This window comes from Medicago sativa, chromosome 2 (genome assembly GCF_051527215.1).
Source record: "Medicago sativa cultivar Bolivia chromosome 2, Bolivia_mono, whole genome shotgun sequence".
NCBI classification, from domain to species: domain Eukaryota; kingdom Viridiplantae; phylum Streptophyta; class Magnoliopsida; order Fabales; family Fabaceae; genus Medicago; species Medicago sativa.
Genome location: NC_140750.1, coordinates 66,561,949 through 66,582,301, shown reverse-complemented (window position 1 = coordinate 66,582,301; position 20,353 = coordinate 66,561,949). Strand labels below are relative to the sequence as shown.

Sequence of the window (20,353 nt, the reverse complement as noted above, 5' to 3'; positions counted from 1 at the left end):
TTTGGGAGCACACCAAGTTCCAGTGGATCGATATGCGGGTGACGTTGCTGAGATCAACTGAAGATATCATCAACAACTTGATTCCGCCAGAAGATCGTCATTAGTTAGGGTAATGTGCATTCAAACTACAACATTTGTCTCACCTCTGAAATGGGGTAATTCAAACTTGCCAAACGGCGAGGACTCAAGCATTTCGCTCAGCATTTATGTTTTTCCTTTGAAAAGATTAAATTTTTGTTTGGCTGGTTTAGATGAAGGTATTAAGTGTCAAGGAATGGACCTCATTTCGGTGGCACTGGAATACATTCATTTAAATCAAGCCTAACAAAAATTTATTCTTTTCGAAGGAAGGCATGAATGCTGAGCGAAATGCTTGAGTCCTGTTGTTTGGCAAGTTTGAATTTACCCCATTTCAGAGGTAAGACAGTTGTTGTAGTTGGAATGCACATTCCAACTGCAACAATTGTCTTACACTGGATGGGGCAATTCAAACTTGTTAATCGGCAGGTCTCCAACATTCGATGGGCATCTTGAACGATGGTATTCAAGTGGCAAGGAATGGACCTCATTTCGTTGGCACTTGAATACCATCGTTCGAGATGACCATCGAATGTTGGAGTCCTGCTGCTTAGCAAGTTTGAATTTGCCCCATTCAGTGGTAAGATAATTGTTGCAGTTGGAAGGTACATTCTGAAATGTAATGTAATTGTTTTTTTTAAAATACGTCGTTTATGTAATGTAACGAAACCTGTATCGCAATATTTATTCGAATTCATGTTATTGCAATATTTATTCGAATTCACGCTATCGCAATATTTATTCGAATTCACTCTATCGCAATATTTTAAATAACATAAAATAATTTTTAAAGAATTCCTAACAATTTTCTAACACAATTCTATTCTAAACAAAATAAAACAAAAAAAAAAACAAAACTCGGCAGTTAAGTGCCGAGGAATACCTCGGCAGTTTAGTACCGAGGAATACCTCGACAGTTTACTACCGTCGGTTTCATCATTTCCTCGGCAGTTAACTGCCGAGTCGTCTTGAAACCCAGAAATTGGCAGAACCTGTTGAAGGCAGAACCTATTACATGTGTTTTTACACATTGTAAACATATTGTTTCGATGCCAAACCATAAAGCTAGTCAAAGAAAATAAATTTGGCTCAATTTAACAAACACTAATTAAATGAACAAACTAATGAACCAAATCATCAAAATGTCATAAAAAAAAAGAACATAATGTCATCAAAATACAAACATAATGTCAACAAAATACAAACATAATGTCATAAAAATCCGAAATGTAAACAACAAGTCATAATCCTACTGCTGGCCCTAGTCCTGCTGGTGCTGCTGGTGCCTCCTCCTCGGTCTCTGGGCTCTCCTCCTGGTAATGATCGGCGCGATCTGCTGCCTAACATCCTGCAAGGCTACATACAACTGCTGAGGGGTCATGCTCATCACCTCCTGACCCAAAAACTCATCAGCATGGGCAACATCGCCGCTAACCATGTCATAGGTGTCAGGGGAGCTTCTAGCCTCGTACCGCTCCCACTGCTCTGCAACGATCTGCTCCTCGTTTGGAGGCCTCGGAACATCTCCCGGAAGAAGTGGCAAAATCTGAGGGTGAGACACAACCGTGTACCATCGTACATAGCCCTCTGCCATACGCCATGGTTGCTCTCCTGCCTGCTCACCCCTATCAGCCGCCTTAAGCGTGCGAGGGCGGAAGTCGACGAAGGCCTGCACAATCTCAGCCGGTGACAGCTCTGCAACATCCGTCGGAGGTCTAGGGACCGACTGGACGTATCCGTACTGCCTCAATACCCTCTCCGGCAGGTGACGGTACATCCTACGATCGCCGCACATGATCCAGCCAGAATACCAGAATACCTCCTCGAAAGGCTGGAACTCCATGTGCCCTTCGTACGGCCTCCAGCATACGCCATCAAACGTAATCCGATCAAGTGCCATCCGATACGTGGCCCCCTCTCCATGACCCTTCTGAAGAGTCCACCTCGCCGCAACCGGTAAATTTTCAATGTAGTCCGAGTTTGGATCAACAGTGTAAAACTTAGGGAAGTGCGACAAAAACCATGCCTGCACAAACCATACAAATCAAATTTATAAATAAATTAAAGTTAACTAAAAAAATAAAATTTAAAGTTAACAAAAAAATATAACAAAATATAACAAAGTAATAATAGTTAACAAAAAAAAATTAAAGTTAACAAAAAAATATAACAAAATATAACAAAATAATAATAGTTAACAAAAAAAATTAAATTTAAATTTAATTTTTACTTACCGTGAGCAGTGTCACGCTTCCTCCAAACTGTCTGTCTCCGGGCAAACATGCATGAGCTAACTCATCGTACAGGTATGCAAGTGCCATCCCTCCCCACGAATAAGCACGCATCCCCGCGTAGCCGTCCGCCATAGTCGTCAAATAGATCAACTGGATGCGTTTGTTGCTTCTATCCCCAAACAACAAGCATCCAACCAAGTATAGAAGGTAGCACTTCACACAATAAGTCCTAACCCTCTCCAACTCCTCCAGCTCCTCTGGATCCTGTGTATCCGCCAAAATGTTGGCTCTACCAAGGTGCGTCGTATAAAACTCCCTCAGCTTTGGATAACTAATGTATCCACCATACTCTGTATTGCAGATTTTCTCTGTCTCCTTCCTCGACGCACCCAAGTGAGTCATCAGTAGTGCCTCTCCCTCATGTCTCAACATCTTCTTCCGGTGGCCCAACATCCGCCCTTCAATCGGGACATGCATAAGACATGCGACATCATCCAAAGTCACAGTCATCTCCCCCATAGGCATGTGAAAAGTGCTGGTCTCGGAATGCCACCTCTCGCATAGAGTCATCAGCAAAGCGTGAGGCACAGTGGCGTAGCCCAAGTATACCAAATCATGTAAGCCACTCTCCCTAAGCGGATCCTAAAACCATCTCTGATTGGCGTTTGGACGTCCGAGACTCAAAATCTTGGGGCCATGATTAATTGGTTTTACAAAACGCTTCTTGCGGCACTGAAAAAATAGACAAATAAACATAGTTTAAACAATGTAAACATTTAACTAATAAATATTAAACTTAACAAATGCTAAAATAAAAATAAAGAAAACATATAAAGAAAATCACATATAAAGAAAACATATAAATAAAACATAAATAAAACATATAAATAAAACAATTTAAAGAAAATCACATATAAAGAAAACATATAAATAAAACATATAAATAAAACATATAATTAAAACATATAAATAAAACAATTTAAATCAAGAAAGAAAAAATAAAGAAAATAATTAAACATAAAGAAAGGAATTAAAAAAAAACACATATAAAAGTTAACTAAAAGAAAGAACACATAATTGGCAATACTTACGTCATCCATATAAAAAAACACATATAAAAAACACGTAATTAAACATAAAGAAAGAACATTTAAAAAAGCAATACTTACGTTCTCTGAATTATACCAAAGCGGCAATGCCACATGATTGGCATAAGAGCGAAGCAGAGATATGTCCTGCGGTCCTCCAGGAAAGGGAGCGTCCGTAGGCAACACCTCCGGGGCAGTCGCTGCTGCAATGTCATCCTCGTCTGACTCCCCTGGCATATGCGGCTGCTCTGGCATATACTGCTCGTCGTACCCACCATCAGTCACATCATGGTGATCCTGATAGTTCAGGTACTCCACCGCCTGGGTCGGGTCAACCACCTGCGACTCTTCAGGCTGTGCCTGAGAAGCCTCAGAAGGCTGAGAAGTCCCTGAACCATCCCCCCCCCCCCCTCCGACCTCTTCCCCTCTTGGGGATATGTGCGTTTCTCCTCTCCTTCTCCTTCCGGTAGCTTTGTGTCTGAGCACGCCTACCACCAATCATCTTAGATGGATCAATGGGCTCCTGATCGGCCATATCTACACAAATTTTTAATAAATTAACATCATTTTCCATAACATAATCAAACACATTAAACACACTAATCATAACTGAATCATTAACATTAACAACAATCAACATCATTTCCATAACCTAAAGTGAGTCATACAATCATCATTACAATAAAATCAATAACCTAAACTAATCATTTCTATACACTTACAATAAAATCATTCATACAATCATCATTATGTCCATCATTTCCATCATAACTTAATCATTTCTATACACTTAATCATTTACATCATAACCTAAATACACTAAAAAATTAATATACACTTAATCAAACTATAATTAACATCACTTCTATCATTTCCATAACCTAAACTAACTAAATAATCAATATAATTTTCGTTGAGGCATTTGATCAAACACTTTGTGTGCAAAGTATAAAACATATTCAAATTGTGTTCACTTGCCACCATTCAAAGCCACATTATCATTTAAACAACATAGGCAACATCTACATTCATTTATCAATTCAAAAACTACACATGCAATCATCAAATTGTCAATTTTAAAATCAACCCTAACCACATGCAAACTACTCTAATTTTTTTAAAAAATAAATCTAAACAAACTAACATTAACATTGCAATGATTAAGGGTACTTACTTGTGATAATGTGGTGATGATTGGCTTGCAATTCGTGAAAATGTGCTTTGGAGAGAATTTGGATGTGTTTGAAGCAAAAGAATGAAACTGGAAACTGCTTCTGTTCGTTCTGGTTATGTTCAGAAAACCTCGGCAGTTAACTACCGAGGAAAACCTCGGCAGTTAACTGCAGCCGGATTTTAAATTCCTCGGTAGTTAACTGCGGAGGGGGCAAAAACGTGTTTTACATGTGTGTCTCAGCCTTCTCTAATGTGTCAACAGCAATTTTCTTTTGTGAATGTGATTGAAAGTAGAGTGCTAATGGGAAACATAAAGATTGGAATTCTTACGATTGAGAATTATTACGGTTTGGAAATTCCTTGTGATTGGGTACTCAATCTCCCTGAACATCAATATAATAAATTTCAACTGTAACAATTTATTTCAATATATTAGAATATGAAGATTTATTATTACATTAAAACTGATGGGAATGAAGAAGATGACCAGATGAGAAGGTAAAAGGATAACTCACATATTGATCTAAAGGCTGATATTCATTCATTTCATTCTCATATAAGAGCATCACATTGGAGACACTCAATTGTGAGGTTTTAAATGGGTCTCATATGGACACATCATTTTTTTATTATTTTTTAATAATAGTACCTAATAGGTACTCATCCACTCCGATGGAGACCCTCTAACAAAAGGTCTAAAAGGATCCCACCAATAACTATTTATTTAAGACACTATTATCTATTTGAGAAAAAGTAATGTGGGATCCACTTAAAAATGATTATTTTAAGAAAAAGTAATATGAGTTCCACTTAAGCATTGGGGTCTTAAGTAAGACCCTGGGTTTTATGAGACCCAAAAAAAAAAAAAAAATTCACATTGGAAATACCTATTAGGTACCGGATCTTATATGGTTAAAACTTCACCGATGTGGATGGTGTAAAGATGACATTCTCAATTGATATGTTATGGATATATACTATAGACACACACGCGCACGGAGCTGGAGATGGAAGGGCGACCAACAGAGATCATGGTCCCCACCCCCGCCCTAACTTTCTGTGAATGTGACTGAAAAAGTAGAGAGCTAATGGGAATTATTACGGTTTGGACATTCTTACGATTGGGAACTCAATCTCCACTAACAATAAATTTCAAAACTGAAGAAGATGAGAAGGTAAAAGGGTAACTCACATATTGTGATCAATAATCCATTGTTGTCCTTTATAGGTCAAGTAAATACTTACTAATTTGTTTTTTCTATGACTATTTGACATTACCATTGTTTATAATGAATATGAGATTGCTAAAAAAATTACCCTCAGACTCAGATATGATAACTTATGATTTTAACTCAAAAAAACAACGATGAACGCAAATGTAGAAATAAAAAGCTCAAACAATGATAAGAGAATTATAGAGGATGGAATGGAGAGGACAAATAAATCAAAATCCCATATACGATTTGGAAATCGTACAACATGGAGATACACAACACCATACTTTTTCACCAATTTTCTTGATGAAATTACTATGACCCAATTACAGAGAGCTTTTACAACGATTTGGTGAGTGGGAGAGGTGTTTATTCCATCAATAGTGGATTAGTGGAGACACAGAATCAGTTTTATAAGGTTTGAGGATGTTACGTGAGAATGTGATGAGAGAGAATAGAAAAAGTAACAATGAAATAAAATTATTCAATGTTGACAGTATATGTTAACAACCATGGAGCTGCACTATCCAACGGCTACATAATAAAATTGGCCTCACCTTTGATAAAAACTGATTCAATTAAATGGCTGGTGGAGTTAAAAACTAATTCAATTATATTGATCTTCTATCGAATGAACAAAAACTGGTTCAATAAAAGGTTGTATTCCTGCAAAGTTCACAATTGCAATAGTTCATAATTGAATCAGATTATTATTTTTTAATCTGTATGTACTAAAGGTTCACAATTGAATCACATAGTTTTCCTTTAATCTTCTATGGAATAAAATGGCTGCTGGGTTACGTTTTATAATTTATTTAACAACCTTGCTATATAGTGCGAAGCATTTACCGCACGACCTGGACACGATAAACGTTCGGCGGTGCTTTTATATTTTTTAATATAAACAAAAGTAAAACATAGATAAGATCCAATGGCTATAGTGTATAATTTAACGGCTACAGTAAATTCGTTGCTTTTCGTCGGTCAACAATCGCAACATTAATCTTTTTCCTTTATTTAATAGCAATCGAAACTGCCATTTATTTGGATTGTTTAGGAACAAGGAGTAGGAAACACTGGCGGAGCTACATAGAGCTCAGGGGGTTCAAGTGAACCCCCTCAATTCTTAATTTTACATTCAAATTATCATGTTATTCTCATGTTGAATCCCCTCAAATATAAACATTGCACCACACTTGCACCAGCTGCATCACAATTGCACTAACTCTGACTCTTTTCCTGGCTGTGTTGTTTAAGTATGGTGAAATTAGACAAAGCCTGTAACTGACAATTGCAGCAGCTAGCACGTGTCCTTTGATAGCAAGTATTATAATATCATGTGGCACATTATTAATTAGTTTAGTGAATGTATAGTATTGTAATTGTAATATTATTATCTTGATAACACATTTGTTTTGGTGAATGGCTAGTATTATTGTAACAAAAAAGAAAAGAACGGCTAGTATTGTAATATTAATTAGTCAAATGAGAACTAGCATTATACAGTAAAATATGAATTAATTAAATAGTGTAGCATTTTCCTAATTTCTTATATTAATTAATTCATAACTAATTCCTTAAACTCTTAGGGAGAGCCTGCCGCCCATTTGGATCCCACAATGCTCGAGGGATTAGTTTCCGCAGTTGCGCGCGGAGGATACCCGGTTTACACCAAAAAAACTAATTCCTTAAACTAATTCATAGGTTTTACAATTTAAATTCAAAATCAAAACATTCCACATAAATTTACTTGTGTGGGAGTCGGACTAGGTTGTGGTGTGAAATAGAAGAAAAGCTTTGCCACCGAGTGAAATAAAGGATAAATGGATGAATGATTCTCTCTTAATTTATATTTAGAGAGACGTAGTTGACAATATTGATAATTAGTCGGTTATTCAACGATATTATAAAATTGTGTAGAGGATAATAGTAGACTATATATGTAATTTTTTGAGTACCACATAAATTGAATTCAATGTAATTTTTTAATATATAGCTTGTTCAAAAAAAAAATTAATATATATCATTATAATTTTTAATTAAAATTCAAAAGCTGAACCCCCTGGCTCGGGTTCTTGGCTACGCCACTGGTAGGAAACCTTATGTTAAGGATTTGTAGTGATTGATCACAACCATCAATTAATATTAAAATTAATTGTCAAGATTTGAAGCAAGTCTTTATACTTACTCTTGGAGTCAATAGATCCCTCCTCATATATATATTACCTTATAATTTCTTAAAAAATTTGTATTTTTGTATTTGTGCATTTGAAAATTTAATTTGCGTATCTTGGGTATACCTCCAAATGTTTTACATTTTGAATCAACAGATTTTTTTTTTCAGCATTAGTTCAAGAACATAAAAGTTTGAATCCACTACGTTCCTATATCGTCATATGACGTGTTTCCGGAACAATAATCTGCATGTGTTTAATGAGAATATGCATGGTCACATCGAAGAAGACAAATGCATGGGAACTTTCTCATTAATATGCTAGAGTACAATGCATAAAAAATTTTTTGTTGAAGGAAAAGTACAATCCATGCATGTTAAACACCGTTATTAGAGTGGTATTTACGTTACGGTGGGTGATGAGTGCATTAGTGATTTGTTATATAGTTCAGTCGTTTATGATAAGTTCGATTCCCTTTTTGTTAAAAAAAAAAAAAATACTTCAAATATTTTTTATAATATTTTTTAATGAACCTCTAACAATAAAATAAAATACATCTAACTGTCTTTTTTTTACTCATGAAATCGTATTTAAATATTTGTTTTGAATTTTATAAAATAGAAAATAATATCTTATTTCAAACGAACTCACCTTAAAATCTAAAAGAAATATTAAAACGCGATTTCAAGAATCACAAAAAAGCAAATAGAACTATTAAGAAAGAATTATGTTTTAATTGTTTTGTTTAAACATAGCCAAAATCATAAGACAACTTTTTTTTTTTTTGACAAAAAATCATAAGACAACTAAAATGTAGACTTTTCTTATCCTATATATAATAAAAAATGATATTTGAACATCCATATTGTAGCAACTTTTGTGACAATTTTCTCTCTCATACTCACATTATTTTTTACATTATCTCTCTATTGTTTTGATTTTCGTGCGAATATCTACTTTTTCTTTGTAAATTATGAGTGTCTCATAAGTTGTCAATCAAATGGTTGTTCAAATAACACTCCTCTAAAAAAATGTCATTTTAGACTAACTTTTTCTTCTTTTAATTATACCTTTAAGTAAATTTGACTATAAGAATGTTATCTTAACTATATTTGACTATAAGAATGATATTTTGTTGGCGTTAATAAAAAAGATAAAAATAAATATTATCTATACTATATATAAAGAAAATATGCTTAAAATACATGAGTTTGAGATGACTTTTTTATTACCTATTTTACCCTTCATTTAAACTATTTTATTTACTATTTTATCCTTTAATAATATTATTTTAAATTTTAATTAAAAAATTCAATCCCATTAAAATAGGAAATATCCCACTACAATAGGAATAATATTATCAATATTATATATGATGGGGATATAGATTTTAGACTGAATTTTTTATAATTCCAATTATATCATTAAACAAATTTTCTCATCTTAATGTTATATTGTTGGTGGTATTAAAAAATATAAGTATTTTGGTTTTGTTACAATTTGAAAGTCACGAATATTTGTACTTATAATTTTAATCAAAATCAAAATACCATTAATATTTTACACACCTTTGCGCAATAAAAAGAGTGGAAAGACGGACTCGTGAGTATCCGTCTTTTCGCTACTATTTATAATATTCATTTGAAAAATATTATATTTGTTACAATATGAAAGTGCAAAATATCTATTATCTATACCTATAATTTTAATCAAAATTTCATAAACACTATTGTTCCCCTAAAAAAACATTATTGTTCATAATTTATACGCATTAACATAATAAAAAGATTAGTTAGACGGGCACGGAGTACCTATCTAAACACTAGTTTATATAAGGCCAACTGCATGTTCCACGAAAAGGGTCCATAGTTTACTAATGTCCATAATTTTTTTTAAAAGTAAAGTCACTCCCTTCTCTTCTAAAATCTTCATCTAAACGTACATTTAGATTTATGAAGACCTAAAGTATGTGCCTGGTGGTCTGACCTTTGGAACAACCATAGACTAATTAAATATGTTTTTGCCTTTTCAAATAAAAATACATAGTTTTTTGTACGTAAAATTTAGACCATTTGATTATTACAATTTATGAAATTTTATAATTATATACTGAAAATGCATGTAATCTGTTGATTACAAATTGTAGTAATTATTTGTTAGGTTAGTTTTAAGATCAAACTTAACTTTTTTTAAAAAGCTAAACAAAATATTATAAAAACCAACACAAACTCCTCTAGCACAAGGTGTACCAAAGGAAGCTAAAGTATTTAAAAATTACAATAAAATGATCCACATGCTACCATAAAGTAGTCAAGAAGAATATAATTATGTTACCGCCTGAAAACATAATAAATGATTTATCCTTCAAACCGAATACTCAAAATAAAAAACAGCATAATTAGATTTAAACCACCAAAAGGCTTGTAGTTTAATCTTTTCCAATAAAGATAACAACCGTTACGATTTATTGTGAAAATGCTTCATATTGCGGTTCTTCCATATAGTAAAAAGAGTTGAAATCCAAATAATGTTAAAAGTCAAACGAGTCTTGTTGGAAAAACCCCCAAGACCTTCAAACTGAAGCAAATGCACAAATAAGGAACGTGAAGAGTCATTGAGATGTCTAACCATCCCGATATTAAAAGCCAAAGTTGACCATAAAAATCACAAGAAAATAACAAATGATCATGATCCTCAACCAATCAGCAAGCGGCCGAATACAAAAATATTATAATCTAAGATATTTCTCCTAAACAAATCAAACTTAACTTTAACCTTGTATAATGTGACTCTTTTTTTTTTCTGTCAAGAAAAATTACATTCTTTTAATGATCAATATACATATTTCATTATTTTGAGTCAAAGTAAAAATTATGGACCACGTTTTCAGACCCTACATTTAATTTCTTTTTTTGAAGGAACGATATATTTCAACAACCAAAACTATTTTTGAAGGATCAACAACCAAAACTATCGTTTCCCTCAATTTACAAAACGTTTTGCATGGTATAAAAGAAGTAAACTTTATTCCCTAAAAAAAATAAAAGGAATATTTTAATAACCCTATATTTTTTGTATGGTATATAAGAAGCTCAGTTTTAATAAAGTTCATCAACACTATATTACTTTGTTATACGAAATGTGATGAGATTTGTTTTAAAGTATAAATAAATATTACTCCCACCGACCCAAATTATAAGTCGCTTTTGAGAAAAAAATTTATCTTAAATTATAAATCGGTTTACAATATCAGTGAAGTAATTAATGTTACTTATTCTATTATATCTTTAACTACTTATTACTTTCTCTTCCTTCAATTCTTTAATTTATCTTTCTCATACCATTTATTAAGAACAATTTTGTAAAACAACTCATAATATCATTTTCATATACAAAATTAATTACATTTTTTAATACGTGTGAAATGACCAAAATAACTTATAATTTGGGACTGAGAAAGTAGTAATTAGTAGTTATGTTAGTTTTTGAGATAAAACCAAGGACCTCCTGCTAAAATACAGATGCAAAGTTTTTTTTTTTTAAAAAAATTGAGGGTGAAAGTTATTCTTTGAATAATCATATACAAATTTGATTACTTTTAATTTGGACCACATTTGAATAAAAAAAAAATAAGTTGGACCACGTTTTCTTTTTTTTGAAGGAACCTTTACATTTCCAACCAAACTATTGTTTCACTCAATTTAATTAGAAAACGCTGTCTTTTTGTTTGCTTCTCTTTCCCAAAAAAAAAAAAATGCCATCATTTTGTATGGTATATAAGAAGCACAACTTAACACACCCTTCTAGCACAAGCTACCAATATCCCCCTTTCACACTACTATTACCAATTAACTTCTACTTGAAGTTTTACTCTTAGTTTTTCCATATGGAATTGGATTTTGAGGACTACTTTCCATCCATGATTTCACGTTTAGGAGCAGAAGGTTTTATAGGTGAACTTTGCAATGGATTTCGTTTGCTTATGGATGTGAACAAAGGTCTTATAACATTTGAGAGCTTGAAGATGAATTGTTTCATGCTTGGCTTGGAGGTGAGGGATGAAGAGCTCGTGTACATGCTAATGGAAGGTGATTTGGATGGAGATGGTGCTTTAAATCAAATGGAGTTTTGCATTCTCATGTTTAGGTTGAGTCCATGTTTAATGGATGGACCTAAATTATGCACAACTCGTCAAGGCGCGGATCCAATGTTAATGTAATACAACTCTTCTATCTAACTTCTTTTTAGTTAGCTTTCCCTTTAAAATTTAATTCATATACACCGTTAATTTAAAAAACAAATTAGACTGTTAATCAATCATAACCGCTAATCATTGAAAATGACTTTAATTATAAGTATTTTTAAAGTCGGATATCTATGATTGGTTGTGATTGTGACGATATAAATTTGTTATAGTTTTGACGGTGTATATAATTAAATTTCTCTCTCTATTTCTCTTGTTTAATTGTAATAACATAACATTTTATCATTTTAAGAGAATTGAGAGGCCGGAGAAGTTAATTAAAAGAATATTACTGTAACTCTATTAACTAGTATTTGTAATTCAATGTTCCAAAAATAATGTCTTTGTAAGTTTCTCTTTCTTTTGTTTCAAATGTAACCATGATTAGTAATTGCTTTTTTTTTTTTTTTTTTGAGGGAATGATTAGTAATTGCTTTGTTTATTTTTTTTTTTACGGAATTGATAGTTGTTTATTATTCTAATGAAGTAGCATATCACATGTATTATATATTAATATAATGTGCCTAATGATGACTTTGATCATTTCTAGCAAGCTATTGGTGGGATGTCAATTGGTATTTTTGTTTTTGCACGTTCTTCCTTGCCTTTTTCGAAAGTGACAATGAGTTCATGCTGGGTAAAGAGTTATATGGAAACGTACACATATATATTTTTTTAAGGGGGAAACGTACATATTATATTCAACAAAATATATATTCAATAATATAATGCAAAACTATTATTATTTTATAATAAAAGTATTATTAAAAGGAGTTTAAAAGATACAAAGTTAACCACTTTGATACAGCTCAAATCAAAGGGTTAACCCACCAAATTGCAAACGCATGACCCAGGATATAATTCAGAATTTAATTAATCAGAAGTGGTGATCGATTTTTGCTCGAAGAATTTTTCAATGACAATAATTTATTTAAATTTCAACAGGGAAAATATTACTTCTAATATTAATTTTTTTGGTAGATATATTAATTTCTTTAATCGAAGTACAGTATGTTTTGTTTGTTTACATGTATTAGCTAAGTGAAAATAATTTGCTCAGTGTAATTTTATAAAAGAGCGTTTCTAACACAGATAAATAAGGTTGCATTTTTTTTTTCAAGGAAAAGAATATTTGTTTGAAAAATCCAAAGGGTCGGTCTAAGAAAGGCCAAGATGGTTGCGTTAAAAAAAAGTGATCACTTTTATTCTTGATCACAATCTTGATTTTTCACCATGTACAATTCTTCGCTGTTTTCACTTTTAGCCGTACAATATATTCTTTCTCAAGTACTAAGATTATACGGAATGAATTCTACCATGTAAAATTCTTTTAGTTTTTCTTAATTTTTATGTGTAAACCATTAAACATATGAGAGAGAAAATAAGATATAAAATTATATAGAAAAATGATATTAAGTTTGTTGTTGAAATGTAACAATAGAAAAAAAATTGAGAGAATTCCAATTAAGAGAGAATCTATTTCCAATATTACAAGATATTTATAGAATATATCGCTTGTTGAAATTGAGTTCTTTAATTTCGACATAGGATGGTTCTATTTTGTGCCAATATGGTTGAGATGAAACAATCATGCTTGATGTTTTGCAAATCATTTTTCCATAATTTTTTTTCAAGTTCTTTAACAGGTACTCCCTCCGTTTCAAAATAAGTGTCGCTTTAGCCAATTGCACACAGATTAAGAAATGGAATGAAATAATCATTAGACATAACACTTTTACTAAATTGCCCTTACTTTATAAGGAAAAGACAAACTTAAAATTGCATTGAAAATTGTGTGAGAGAAAAGTTGGAGTATTTATTGAGAGTAAAGTTGGAAGAAAAAAATTAAAGTTGTATTGGAAATGTAAAGTGACATTCATTTTGAAACAAATTTTTTTGACTAAAATGACTCTTATTTTGAAACGGAGGGAGTAGTATTTAAGTTTTCTATTATTAATAAGTAGTTTTCTATTTGGACATAGTAGCGTTAAATTAATATTGAGAGTAATTATTGAACTTGTCTCTATTTGTATGCAAGTTAATGATTAATGATATCATCCCTCAAAAAAAAAAAAAAGATTAATGATATCATGTTTTGTGTTATTAGACATCCCTTCTTATGCATATATAACATGTGAAAGTATTTTCTCATATTTCCATTTTTATACAAACAAGTTTATAGCCGGAGAATTTCTCAACAATAGAGGATTATTGGGTGTAATAATTGATTTCATGACCAAATGGGACCGTGTAAAGCAATATTAGACAATATATTTTCTCAGATGTCTAGCAAATGATTCATCATTGTACAATAATGTTGTAATTAGACATTATAAAATAAAATTTTACTTATAGAAAGAAATAAGAGAGGTGGTTTGTGTCCCATGTGAATTTGAAATTCTCAGCTAATCTCTTTCTTTGATGATACAATTAAAACTCTATAAATTAATAATGTTAGGACCGGAGAAATTTACTCCTTCCGTTTCAAAATGAGTGTCGCTTTAGCCAAAAAAATTTGTTTCAAAATGAGTGTCGCTTTCAGTTTCCAATGCAATAATAACTTTTTCTTTTCAATTGTACCCTCCAATTAATACTCTGCACACTACTTCCAAAGTATTACTTTTAAAACTAACCAATAGTTAATAAGGATAATTTGGTAAAATAACCATTCTCTTTCTCTTAATCATTGCATTTCTTAATATGTGTGCAAACACCTAAAACGACACTCATTTTGAAACGGAGGGAGTATTAATTTAGAGAGTTATTAATTTATCGATAAATTAATAATTATTAATTTAAAGAGTTTTTAAGTAATTATACTGTACATACCAAACAAAAAGGCAAATTAGTCTATGCCTCTTAGAATTACGTTGCAGCGAACCTTGAGACTCAACGTAAATTAGTAACTACTGTGTTCATATGCATTGGAAATCAATAATGACTTTTGAAGTAAAGTAAATGTAAATAAGAGGAACAAATGTGTTCAATGTATTCTTGATATATTTTTTTTAGTTTCTATGAATTATTAATTTATGATTTTCTTGGGACCGAAAATTATAAAGGGATCTCCCGAAAAATTATTATCTTATTATTTTATCGAGTTTTTCAATTTTTTACATTGGCCCAAGTCGGGACCGGACAAATTTATTATTTTAGAGAGTTTATTAATTTACCGAGTATTAATTCAAAGAGTTTCTACTGTACTATCTTATTTGAGTTGTAAAATCACAAATAACTTAGACAACATTTCCTTAAATCAATAAAGTGTTGTAAGTCCTTTTTTTTTATAAGCAAAGTTGTGTATGTCTTATTTCTACCTTCTGTTGTTTGGAGGAGGAGATTATGGGTGTGGTTGTTTTAGATTTTTTTATAAAAAATGAAAAATCACTTTTGTCAATTATACATATACCAACTTTTTGTTTAGTCTCTTTGAAATTTTTGTTAAAATTTTAGTCTTTTAAAAGTTTTTCATCGTCTCTTTTACTCCCTATTTTTTAGTCAGCTCATGTTTAATCTTCATACTTTTTGAGTGAAGTTTTTCAAGAGTGTATAGAATATTATGAAGAAAAAAAAACATAAAAATTCAAAACAAAAAATACAATTTAAAAAATATTTTTTGAGTTTAAATATGAATTTTGTAAAAAAAAAAATACAATTTAAAAAATATATATGAATTAAATATGAATTCCTGAACAAACTGAATATTTTTGGTTCCATCCCTGTTTGTACTTGGTGGAATTCAAAACAAAAAGAATTCGCAAAATATACATATAAAAATAGTAGAACATGTATAATACGTGTTCATGCGACAGTTAATTAGCGTATGATCACTATCCAAAGCTTATCATCGACATGTTAATAACTTATTTGCCATATAAATATGTCTTGTACAGTGCAGAACAAAAAATTGTTGATGGTGGTTCTACGGTAAAATGGCTCCAACGCGGTGGAGGACGAACTTCTAATGTGGAGGAGAGAAAACTCCTACAACAAAGGAAAATGATCATGCAATCACGTTAGTACTCTGACGCTCAAGTCAGTAAGAGAAAGAGGTGAATTTTGTGCTAAAAAGTGGTGACTGAATCGTACCTTGAGTGTGGCGCAAGGTCACGCTTATATAGATAAAGAGGTTGATAACCGTCTCCGAGATATGCGACGTCATCTTCGAAAACCGTTAGCAAGGGCTCCAACAATGGAGATTGCTTTAGGGTGCGCTTATGTGCGGTAAACCTTACAGAGCTTTCGATGCACCTCTTGTGGACACGCCTCTTGGATCGGTAGGCCTTACGGGTTTTATGCTTGTTGGGTCGTCTTTGTGGACGAAGGCCCGGAACTAAACAAAATAAAACAAGAAAAGAATTCTGCTCTTTACCCAACAAAAATTGCTCGCTCCCAACTGAAAAGACTATTTTGCCCTGCATGAGTTAACTCACGCTGCGTGAGTTAACTCACGCTGCGTGAGTTAACTCACGTTGAGTACTGCTTTCGAACAAAAACCAGCAGTCCATATTCACAGCTCCATTTTTCTTTCCCTTCACCTCCAAAAACTCAAAAAGTATGATTTTTTTGGTCAAAATCTTCATTCCAAATCATTGCAAATCGTCGAGAAGCAAGTTTCTACGCTCATCAAACATCAAAGAACATGTAATGTATCATTAAAACTCATTCATTTTCCCTGGTTTTTATGCAAGGCTCGTCATTTTTTTGAGCTACAATGTAGGGCATAGCGTGAGTTAACTCACGCTAGTTGTATGGGCTGTGTGATTTAACTTACGCAGAGAGTTAACACTAGCGTGACTTAAGTCACGCTGAAGTGATGCCCAGTTTTTGAATTTTTGCGCCACTTTTTTCCTTTCTTTGCTTGCTGCACAAGTTATTTATTTATTTATTTTTTCCTTGTTATTTTTTTATTCAATAGACATAGAGTGATATCGTTGAAAATATGACGAATGATGGCGTTGAACCGAAACCAACCAAAATTGAAGCTTCTGGCATAGGCGTAGGTTCCGGCGTAGCATCCGGCGATGTCAAACCAAATGTAGATGTCAAGTTTAAAGTCAAAATTCCTTTTCAAGCTCACATTGGTCACAACCAAGGAAAACCAAAACCGGTACCTACCGGTAACTTTGAAGAAAAACAAAAATGAAGCTTCGTGTTATTGAAGTAAACATCAGGTCATCTTTTACAATAAATGAAAGATGGAAAGATCGAGAAGAATTACTTGGTTGGGTTCGTCGACAAGCGGCAAGGGTCGGATTTACTATTTATATAGATAAATCTAGTTTAATAAGGCCATACTTGACGATGCAATGTGAAAGGAGTGGTGAATACAAGCCACCTAAGACGAGGAAGAAACCGAAGCTAAAGAAGATTGTGGTTGTGTGCAAATGACAACGTACGGGTTGCCTTGTGCTTGCATTATTGCCGAGAAGAGAAGAAAAAATTGCCGATTCTTTTGGATGAAACACACCCTCGTTGGCAAAGGTTAAGTGTAATTGGAGAAGTGGTTGATGCACATTTTTCCGTTACGGGAAAATGGAACGCCATTCAAGAACGTCTCAAGGGCCCCTTACAAGATGAAACTCCACATCATAGAAAAGTTACGTGAACTAGGATTTCCGGAGGACACAATGTTGAATCCACCTTCGAGAAAAATGGTAACCAAGGGAGGACCTAAAAGGGTGAAGTCTACACCGAAAACGAGGTCCACGGGTCGAATCCCCTCTAGGTGGGAGACTATTGATTCTCAAAATCCCGATAGTCAATGCTCACAAGCCAAGAGTAATGTTCCAAAGAGTAAAGGTGCACGTCTTGGCACTTACTCCCGCTCACAAGCTTCGACACCTACTTCAAAACCAAAACCTTATTTGAATATACCACACATTTCACCAATTCCAATGATCACGAGACCTTACATTGAAGACATTGTGAATGTTAAGGGGATGGTAATTGTGGATTTCGGGTCATAGCTAGACACTTGGGAATGGATGAGGATAGTCATGTTTTGGTTCGTCATGCACTTATTAATGAGTTGAAAAATCATAAGAGTGACTATTTGCCGATATATGGTACCGAGAAGCGTTTTAAAAGTTATCTTGGATGGTTTACACCCTCCAACAAGTAGAAGTGGTATTGCGCCGGAAGATAAGTGGTTGACCACTCCGGATATGGGTCACATTATTGCTACTTGCTACAATAGATTCGTTGTTCTATTGACTTTGCTCGAAAAAGTTATATGTGAGACATATTTCCCAATCTGAAGTGCTCCACCACTTAAGCCACATTCCAACATCATGTGTCTTTGCTTAATTACCGACCACTTTCTTCATGTTTTGTTGAAAGAAGATTGTTTGTTACCACCGCCTTGTATGGAGTGGATGATCAACAAGATTGGTGAGGCGAAGAAATGGAATTTTGCTTTTACGGATAGACAAGCCGCCTTCAATGACCTCATGTCTAAAGAACCGAAGCTGCCAAAGAAACCAACAAATGAGCACAATCCTATTATGTGTGACACTCCGACTCCGGAAAAACCCAAGCAAGATTTCGAAGTCATGGATGAAGATATTGATTATGCACTATCACTAGTCCATTTAGATAGGTTATGACACTTTTTGGTCCGTTAGTGTTCGTTCTATTTTTTGGTGGTATTACACCGACGTATTTTTTGGTGGCCGGTTATGTAATTTGGATATTTGTGGCCAATATGTAACTAATATCATATATATTATATAAATATATGAAGTGATTTTTTTTTTGTGGCTGGTTATGTCACGCCAATTATTGTTCGCATTTTTTTGTCTCTAATCATTCAACTATTTATTTTATCTTTTTTCTCTCATATTTTTTTTTTCATTATATTTTATGAAGTGAAACATGTCTGAAGATGCACAAGATCCAGTTGAAGTTCATGTCATTTATGAAGCCGTGAAAAAGAAGGTTAGGTTCTTTATAAACTCCACCGACAAGTTGGACGAGTTGAAGGCAAAACTTGACGGATACTTTATCGATATTGGTGTAAATCAAAGAACATCTTATGCAGTAGTAAATGTGCCAGGCGTGGACTTGGGGAGGATAAGGAAGAGGACTTTTGGAAGACCATGTATTTTCCACAACTTCTCGAAGATGATAGCGACGTTGCTTACATGTTTAGCGTGATGGTTGAGAATAGCACTTTACATCCTTATGTCCGATCCCTTGAAGTGTAATATTTATTAACGTGTAATAGTTTAATTTGTTCGAATTTGTGTCCGTATTGTTGAATTTTAATGAATTTGTGTTTATGTAATTTAACGATGAATTTGTGTAATTTTGACCGTTTATGTGAAATTATGTGATTTTGGAAATTTAAGAACAAATTGGTGTATGTGGTTGTGTGATAAACGATGAATTTGTGTAATTTGGATCGTTTTCGTGCGATTATGTTGCTTACATAATATTCTCATCGTCCTTAGTCTTTGGTCCTTTTAAATATTCGAAAACATATAGTAAGAAATAATAATGTTAGACAAGTTTAGACCCTTTTACCCTTAATTTATTTAGTAATAATAAAATTTAGGTTTAATTACAATTTTGATCCTCCTATTTTCACTCATTCATAAAATTGATCCCCTAGGTTTTGGTCCCTTCAAATTTTTGTACTTAAAAATGGTGAAACTAAAGTTGAAACTTAAGTTTACCAAGTTTTATTATAATTTCACAATTTTTTATCACTCCATACTATCAAGTCATATGTCACGTCATTTAAATATATCAAACCATCATTTTTAAGTTTAAAAATTTGATGGAGGGGCCAAAACCAAGTGATTTTAAAATGCAAAGATCAATTTCATGTAAGCGTACTAAAAAAACATCATTAATATTTTAAATTTCTAAAAGAACCAAAGTTTTTGAATAAAAACAAAATAGACCAAAGATCAGAGACGGATGTAATAGTAAATTTACATAAAAATAACAAAATATTAATGTAAGAAATAACAAGGGATCTATATCATGTGTGGGGGAGGGATCAGAGGCTACAGCCCAATGGCTGCCTCCCTCTGAATCCGTCACTAAACATGTGAAGGGCACATGTTAACGTACTAAAGATAGAAATTATCTATTGAAAATTATGTCAATTTATTTCTTAATATTTAAAAAATTAATTTTT

At 32.8% G+C, this 20,353-nt stretch overlaps 1 protein-coding gene and 1 pseudogene across 1 annotated transcript; both read left to right on the top strand.

Annotated features, from left to right (window-relative positions):
- Window positions 1–11,759: 11,759 nt before the first annotated feature.
- Window positions 11,760–12,595, top strand: LOC146949885 (calcium-binding protein PBP1 pseudogene; annotated as a pseudogene).
- Window positions 12,596–18,269: 5,674 nt separating this feature from the next.
- Window positions 18,270–18,812, top strand: LOC146949884 (uncharacterized). The gene is made up of 2 exons (XM_085748579.1): window positions 18,270–18,441; window positions 18,550–18,812. The coding sequence occupies exons 1-2, from the start codon at window positions 18,270–18,272 to the stop codon at window positions 18,810–18,812; spliced, it is 435 nt and encodes a 144-aa protein (XP_085604705.1).
- Window positions 18,813–20,353: the final 1,541 nt, after the last annotated feature.